At 36.8% G+C, this 9,309-nt stretch overlaps 1 protein-coding gene across 1 annotated transcript; it reads right to left on the reverse strand.

The window, feature by feature from the left end:
- Positions 1 to 62: 62 nt before the first annotated feature.
- On the reverse strand, positions 63 to 1,070 carry LOC123862373 (olfactory receptor 4Q3). The gene is given in 3 exon segments (XM_045901936.2): positions 63 to 304; positions 307 to 883; positions 885 to 1,070. Coding segments are annotated over 3 exon segments (1,005 nt in total).
- Positions 1,071 to 9,309: the final 8,239 nt, after the last annotated feature.

Consider the following 9,309-nt stretch of genomic DNA (forward strand, 5'->3'; position numbering starts at 1 on the left):
ATGTACAGGATGAGTTAAGAATGTCCCAAGAAAGTTATGCTCTCTAAATCACCTCTTCCTGTTCATCCTTTAATATGGCAGAAGGATGCCACATGCTTTTTTCTCAGCTTCTTCATGGCTGTCTTCATTTCAGTATTTCTGAGTGTGTAGATGAGAGGGTTCAACATAGGTGTGATCACTGTGTAAAAGATGGAGAACACCTTATCCACAGAGAAGCTGTGGAAAGGCCTCAGGTAGATGAATACACAGGGCACAAAGATCAGGCTGACCACTGTTAGGTGGGAGGCACAGGTAGAGAGTGCCTGCTCTGGCCCTGGTGGAAGCGAGTTCTCAGGGTGATCAGGAAGATGGCATAAGAGAATAGCAAGACCAAGAAGCAGACGAGAGATAGCAGACCACTGTTTGAGACCATCAGCACCTCTACCACATATGTGTCCATGCACGCTAGCTTGATGACCTATGGGACATCACAGTAGAAGTTGTCCAGTTCACTGGGGCCACAGAAGGGCAGCTGGATCACCAGTGTGACCTGTGTGATGGAGTGGATGAAACCCCCACACCAACAGGCAAAAACCAACTGAAAGCACAGCTGGCGGTTCATGACTGACAGGTAGTGCAAAGGATGACATATGGCAACATACCTATCATAGGCCATGACTGTCAGCAGAAACATCTCACTGGCTCCTAGAAAGTGCAAGAAGTAGATCTGGGCCAAGCATCCTGAAAAAGAGATGATCTTCCCCTGCTGTAGAAAATCTCCTAACATCCGAGGCACGGTAATACAGGTCAGGCATAGGTCAATGAAGGACAGATGGCCCAAAAAATAGTACATAGGAGATTGGAGCAGGCGGGCATCAGTTCCCACTGTTACCATTATCAATACCATTACTATTTACAACAGTCATGTAAAATAACAAAAATATTAAGAAGAGAAACAGTTGTAGCTCCCAGGAGGATGATAGGCCCAGAAGAACAAATTCTGTCACCTTGGAATCATTTCTGTGAGGTAGGAAATACACATTCCTGTATAATAGAATGAGGAATATTTTGCATAGCTTCCAACTCTTCATTCCTACAATGTTTTGGGGTTTTTTTAGATTTTATTTATTTATTTGACAGAGAGAGATAGCAAGAGCAGGAACACAAACAGGTGGAGTGGGAGAGGGAGAAACTGGCTTCCCGCGGAGCAGGTAGCCTGATGCAGGACTCGATCCCAGGACTCTGGGATCATGACCTGAGCCTAAGGCAGACACTTAACGATTGAGCCACCCAGGTGCCCTCTCCTATAATGCTTTTAAGTTGCATTTACAGCCAACTAGGGAGGGAGGGAGACAATGAACTGGACATGAGGTGATGAGAACATCGAAATCATTACACCACTGCACTGACCTCAGGCAAGCTATCAAACCTGAGTTTTCTTCTTTGTATATTCAATCTAATATGGAGATAATAATATCTTCCAAGGTTGTTTCAAGAATCAAATATAATCTGTCTATGAACAAAATACACTTACATTAAAAAATCACTCATACGTGGAATTTAAGAAACAAAATAGATGAACATAGAGGAAGGGAAGGAAAAATAAAATAAGATGAAAATAGAGAGCGAGGTAAGCCTAAAAGACACTGAACTCTAGGGAATGACCTGGAGGGGAGGGATGGGGGATGGGGTAACTGGGTGATGGTCATTAAGGGGGGCACTTGATGTAACGAGTACTGGGTGTTATCTGCAACTGATGAATCACTAAATTCTACCCCTGAAACTAATAACACAGTATATGTTAACTACATTGAATTTTTTAAATTTATAGTTGGCTTTGAATTTAATAACATATAGTTGGCTATTGAATTTAAATAAACTACATTGAATTTAAATTAAAAAAATTTTTAAATGACTTAATTCCCTCAAAGTGAGGCAAAATTTTCTTTATTTCATCTCTCATTTTATTTTTTAAAGATTATTTATTTATTTATTTGAGGGAGAGAGAGAGTAGAGGAAAGGGAGAGGGAGAAGATGACACCCCACTGGGCAGAGAGCCTGATGTAGGACTTGATCCCAGGAACCTGAGATCATGACCTGTGCTGAAGGCAGACACTTAACCAACTGAGCCACCCAGGTGCCCCTATTTCAATTTTTTTTTAAGATTTATTTATTTTAGAGAGAGAGAAACAGAGAGAGGTTTTGGGAACAGGCAGAGGGAGAGGGAGAGAGAGAGAGAATCTCAAGCAGACTCCCCACTGAGTGCAGAGCCTGACCTCCAGACCAGAAGATCCCAACCTGAGCCAAAATCAAGAGTCAGATGCTTAACCAACTGAGCCACCCAGGTGCCCCATCATGATACATTTTGTAGGAGAGGATAATATGGCAAATCAGAATTATGTTGCTTTTGGACTTTTCAACAATCATAGGTACACTTAAAAGAAGTAAAGTTTACACTAAGATACTGTTTCATCCATTTTCTCCTGCTCTACATTTACATTCATTCCCAATATTGGGTGAGAATATCTCAGATTACAAATAAAAAATCAGACAATGTTGGCACCTCCTTCCCTTAAAGCAGTGAAGAATTAGCAGATGTTTCTCTGTCTAGATTAGTATATTTTCAATCTAGAACTAGCTCTTGGTAAAATATCGAGTGAGGCAAAATTTGCATTTTTCTGTCCTCAGTCCCAGTTACCTATATCATATTGCACTTGGTTCTCTCAAATCAGTCAGGGAAAGTTATGTGATTGTTATTCAGACATCCCAAAAAGAAAAATTCTTAAGAGCAAAAAAAAATTCACTTTATACAATATTTCAAGATAAGCAAGCAGGAGAGAGATTTGGGACCCAAGGAACTTTTGGGTGTCTTGTTAACACCACATATGTGACCATCCTCTTCACCTGCCTATAGAGTCAGGTGCCCAGGTACATCTAATTCTACAATCTGATAAATAATAGAAGAAACTACCTCACTCTCTAGAATCATTTGGAAAAGAAAAACAAAGTAAAAAAGACAGGAAACCATTTGCTGTCATATGTAGAGTCCTACTTGAGCTCTGATACAGTGGAAATTTTCTAATCTTCTTTGGATATACAAAGGATTGTGAATTTTCATATGGAGATGGCATTTTGGTGTTCTTTCTAATGATCTAAGATGTTTGATTAGATGAGATCAAGCTCTTATGTAAAAGAACATAGGACATACAGAATGCTAGTATAGTCAAGACACTGTAAAAACATTTTATGAACAAATGCATCCCAGAATGAAACAGATTATTATGTTATTATCATAGGCACTCATTTCATGGGAAGGAACTAGAACTTGATATCAGATTTCTACTTTCAGTAATTTATTGGATAATACCCATAGTTTACTTAATATATTATATCTAAGATCATATAAATTTCTTGTTCTAATGTAGAGGTGGGCCTTTCACAGATAATGTGTTCTCTGTCTTCTTCAAATTCCTAATTAACCTCTCCACTTCAAGTATTGCTATACATCATTGATTCTCAACTAGGAGTATATATCAAAATCAATAGGACCTTTTTACAAATTATGCTTGCCTGAACCTCGTCAATTTTTTTTAAATTTTTAAAATGTTATTATGTTATGTTAGTCACCATACAATACATCATTAGTTTTTGATGTGGTGATCCACGATCCATTGCTTTCATATAACACCCAGTGCCCCATGCAGTACATGCCCTCCTTAATACCCATCACCAGGCTAACCCATCCCCCCTCCCCCCTCCCCTCTAAAACCCTGTTTGTTTTTCAGAGTCCATAGTCTCTCATGGTTCATCTCTCCCTCTGACTTCCCCCACTTCATTTTTCCCTTCCTTCTAATGTCCTCCATGCTATTCCTTATGTTCTACAAATAAGTGAAACCATATGATAATTGACTTTCTCTGCTTGACTTATTTCACTTAGCATAATCTCCTCCAGTCCCATCCATGTTGATGTAAAAGTTGGGTATTCATCCTTTCTGATTACTCAGCCATCTGAACCTTGTCAATTCTAATTCAGAAGATGAATGATGGGTCTTAAGCATGTCAATTTTGTAACAATCTCTATAGATGAGTCATATTTGCACACTCACCTGAATATTACTGAGCCATCAAAAAGAATGAAATCTTGCAATTTGCAATGATGAGGATGGAACTAGAGGGTATTATGCTAAGCGAAATAAGTCAATCAGAGAAAGACAAATACCATATGAGTTCACTCATATGTATGTAATTTAAGAAACAAAACACATGAACATAGGGGAAGGGAAGGAAAAATAAAATAAGATGAAAATAGAGAGGAAGGGAAACTGTAAGAGACTCTTAACTATGGGAAACAAGCTGAGGGTTGCTGGAGGGGAGGTGGGTGGGAGGATGGGGTAACTGGGTGATGGGCATTAGGAGGGCACTTCAAGTAATGAGAACTGAGTGTTGTATGCAACTGATGAATTACTGAATTCTACTAATAATACAGTATGTGTTAATTAAATTGAATTTAAATAATTAAAAAATAAACTCATCTGAACATAATGTCTTCATTCACTAACAATGAACAATTAAAATAAAATTAATCTAAATGACCATTATTTGTTTTTCTTGCTTTCATCCTAAGTCTTCTCATCAACAATACTGTAGCATAAATACCCAGACAACAATAATGGGAGGAAGATCCTATGAGTTTGGGCAGATTTAGTCAAGGCAAAGCATATTAGAGAATGAAGAAAAGGAACTAATTTCAGTAGGTGTGGGTAGAGAACTTATTAATATTTAAGCTAGTCTTCTAGCTATTTAGTGTTTTAGGAACTCAGAATAGATGCAGAATGCCAGCAATGGGGGGATGGATCTTGAAAACAAACATTTTTTAGAGTGACATTACTTGGTTAATTTGCTGGGTCTCTAATCTGTCTATTTCTCTTTCATTCTCTGGTGGAATAGAGTAGTGGAATGGATTGAAAAAAACAAGTCCCATCTATATGCTGCTTACAAGAGACTCACCTCAGACCTAAAGACGCAAATACACTGAAATTGAAATGATGATAAAATATTTGCCATTCAGGGCACCTGGGTGGCTCAGTCATTAAGCGTCTGCTTTCAGCTCAGGTCATGATCCCAGGGTCCTGGGATCGAGCCCCACATCAGGCTCCCTGCTCTGCGGGAAGCCTGCTTCTCTCTCTCCCACCACTCTGCCTGTGTTCCCTCTCTCGCTGTGTCTCTCTCTGTCAAATAAATAATAAAAAATCTTAAAAAAAAAACTCGCCATTCAAATGAAAGCAAAAAAAAAAAAAAAGGCTGGGGTAGCAATACTTATATGAGACAAAATAGACTTTAAAACAAAGACTGTAATAAGAGACAAAGAAAGATATTATATAATGATAAAGGGATCAACCCAACAAGAGAATATACTTATTCTTTCCTTATTTAAATTCAATTAGCCAACATATAGTACATTATTAGTTTCAGATGTAGTGTTCAATAATATACCAGTTGCATATAACACCCAGTGTTCATCACATCATGTGCCCTCCTTAATGCCCATCACCCAATTACCCCATCCCCCCACCCCCTCCCCTCCAGCAACCCTCTGTTTCTATCCTATAGTTAAGGGTCTCTCATGGTTTGTTTCCCTCTCTGATGACTTACCATTCCGTTTTCCCCTGTGATCTCTGTGCTATTTCTTATAGTCCACATATGAGTGAAACCATCTGATAATTGTCTTCCTCTGATTGACTTATTTCACTCAGCATAATACCCTTCAGTTCCATCCACGTCAATGTAAATGATAAGTATTCATCCTTTCTAATGGTTGAGTAATATTCCATTGTATATATATACCACATCTTTATCCATTCATCTGTTGATATTGTAAATATTTATGAACACAATAGTGGGACACCTAAATACATAAAACAAATATTAACAGACACAAAGAGAGAAATTGATGGTAATACAATAGTAGTAGGAGACTTTAACACTCCACTTACATTAATAGGAGATCATCCAGACACAAAATAAATAAGGAAACAATGTCTTTGAATGACACATGGACCAGATGGACAGAACAGGTATAAAGAGAACATTCCAACCAAAAAGAATAGAATATATATTCTTTTCAAGTGCACACGGAACATTCTCCAGAATAGATCACATTAGGACATAAAACAAGCCTTAACAAATTTAAGAAGATTGAAATCATACCATGCATCTTCTATGTACACAATAGTTTGAAACTAGAAATAAACACAAGAAAAAAGCTGGAGAAAACACTAACATGTGGAGACTAAATGGTACTAAACAACCAATGGATCAATGAAGTAATCAAAGAAGAAATAAAAAAATACATGGAGACAAATGAAAATAAAAACACAATGGTCCAAAATCATTGAAACAGCAAAAGGAGTTCTAAAAGGGAAATATACAGTAATACAGGCCTATCTCGAGAAATAAGAAAATATTCAAACAATTTAACCTTATACCTAAAGGAACTAGAAAAAAGAAGAATGGGGCACCTGGGTGGCTCAGTCGGTTAAGCATCTGCTTTCAGCTCAGGTCATGATCCCAGGGTTCTGGGATTGAGCCCCGCATCCAGCTCCCTGCTCAGCAGGGAGCCTGCTTCTCCCTCCTGTGCAGCTTCCCCTGCTTGTGCTCACGCTCAATCTCTCTCTCTCTGTCAAATAAATAAATAAAATCTTAAAAAAAAAAAGAACAAAGCCCAACGTGAGTAGAAGAAGGAAAATAAAGAGCAGAGCAGAAATAAATGATGTAAAGACTAAAAAAAAAAAAAAAAAAAGAAAAAAATCAATGAAACCAAGAGTTAGTTTTTAAAAAAGATAAACAAAACTGAAAAACCCTTAGCCAGGCTCATTAAGAAAAAGAGAAAGGATCCAAATAAATAAAATCAGAAATAAAAGAGAAGTAACAACTGACACCATAGAAATACAAAGGACTGTAAGAGAATACTGTGAAAGATTATATGCCAACAAACTGAACAACCTAGAAGAAATGGACAAATTCCTAGAAACATAACCTCCCAGAACTGAACTAGGAAGAAATAGAAAATCTAAACAGACCAATTACAAGTAACAAAATTGAATTGGTAATCAAAAACTACCAAAAAATAAAAGTCCAGGACCAGATGCATTCACAGGTGAATTCTACCAGACATTTAAAGAAGAATTAATACCTATTCTCCTCCAGCTATTCCAAAAAATAGAAGAAGGAAACCTTTCAAATACATTCTACAAGGCCACCATTAGCCTGATACCGAAACCAAAGACATTACAAAAAAAACAGAAAACTATAGGCCAGGATCTCTGATGAACAAAGATGCAAAAATCATCAACAAAATATTAACAAACCACATATAACAATAGATTAAAAATATCTTCACCACAATCAGGTGAGATTTATTCCCAGGATGCAAGATGGTTCAATATTCACAAATCACTGGTCATACACCACATTAACAAAATGAAGGTTAAAAGTCATATGATAATCTCAATAGATGCAGACCAAGCATTTGACAAGATTCAACATCCATTCGTGATAAAAACTCTCAACAAAATAGAGCAGAGGTAGCATACCTCAACATAATAAAGACCATATATGAAAAACCCACAGCTAACATCATACTCAATGGTGAAAAACCGAGAGCTTTCCTTCTAAGGTCAGGAACAAGACAAGGATGTCCACACCCACCCTTTTTATTCAACAAAGTACTGGAAGGCCTAGCCCCAACAATCAGATGAAAGAAAGAGAGAGAAGGAAGGAAAGAAGGGAAGGAAGGAAAGAAGGAAGGGAAGGAGGGAGGGAGGAAGGAGGAAAGGAAGGAAGAGAGAAAGGGAGGAAGGGAGGGAAGAAAGAAAGAGAGAGAGGGCATCCATATTGATAAAGAAGAAGTTAAACCATCACTATTTGCAGATGACATGAAACTATACATAGAAATCCTAAAGACTCCACCAAAAAACCTACTAGAAATAATAAACAAATTCAGTAAAGTAGGAGAATACAAAATTAATACTTAGAAATTGATAATATTTCTATCACTAACAATGAAGTAACAGAAAGAGAAATTTTTAAAAAATCACACCATTTGTAATTGTACCAAAAAGAATGAAATACCTCAGAATAAACTTAACCAAAGAGGTGAAAGACCTGTACTCTGAAAACTATAAAACCCTGATGAAAGAAATTCAAGACAGCACAAACAAATGGAAAGATATTCCATGCTCATGGATTGGAAGAATTAACATTATCAAAACGGCCATACTACCCACAACAATCTACAGATTCAATGCAATCCCTATAAAAATACCAAAAGCATTTTTTCACAAAAGTAGAGTAATATGAAAATTTGTATGGAACCACAGAAGACCCCAAATAGCCAAAGCAATCTTGAGAAAAAATAAAGGTATCACAATTCCAGATTTTAAGATATACTAGAAAGCAGCTAACCAAAACAACATGGTACTGGCACAAAAATAGATACATAGATCAATGGAACAGGATAGAGAGCCCAGAAATAAACTCACATTTAAATGGTCAGTTCATCTATGACAAAAGAGGGAAGAATATACAATAAGGAAAAGGAAAAGGCAGTCTCAATAAATGGTTCCGGGAAAATTGGACAGCTACATGCAAAATAATGAAACTGGAATACTTTCTTACACCATACATGAAAATAAACTCAAAATTGATTAAAGACTTAAATGTGAAACCTGAAACCATAAAACTCTTAGAAGAGAATATAGGCAGTAATTTCACTGACATTGGCCAGGTCAGACTAAAGTCTCCTAAGTCAAGGGGAAAAAAGCAAAAATAAGCTATTGGGATGATACCAAAATAAAAATCTTGTGCACAGTGAAGAAAACTATCAGCAAAACAAAAAGACAACCTATTGGATGGAAGAGGATATTTGCAAATGATACATCCAATAAGGTGTTAATATCCAAAATATACAAAGATCATATATAACTCAACATCAAAAAAAATGAACCCAATTAAAAAATAAGCAGAGGACCTGAATAGACATTTTTCCGAAGAAGATATACAGACAGCCAATAAACACATAAAATGATGCTCAACATCAGTAATTATCAGAGAAATGCAAATCAAAACCACAATGAGATATCACTTCATACTTAGGATGGCTAAAATAAAAAAAAAAAAAACAAGAAACAACAAGTGTTGGCAAAGATATGGAGAAAAAGCAACCCTTGGTTGTAATATAAATTGGTACAGTCACTGTGGAAAACAGTATGGAGGTTCCTCAAAAAATTAAAAATAGAGATACCACATGATCTAATAATTCCTCTATTGGGT

Source organism: Mirounga angustirostris, unplaced genomic scaffold (assembly GCF_029215605.1).
Source record: "Mirounga angustirostris isolate CCGP_5_RB_7025 unplaced genomic scaffold, mMirAng1.0.hap1 SCAF_9, whole genome shotgun sequence".
Lineage (NCBI taxonomy): Eukaryota > Metazoa > Chordata > Mammalia > Carnivora > Phocidae > Mirounga > Mirounga angustirostris.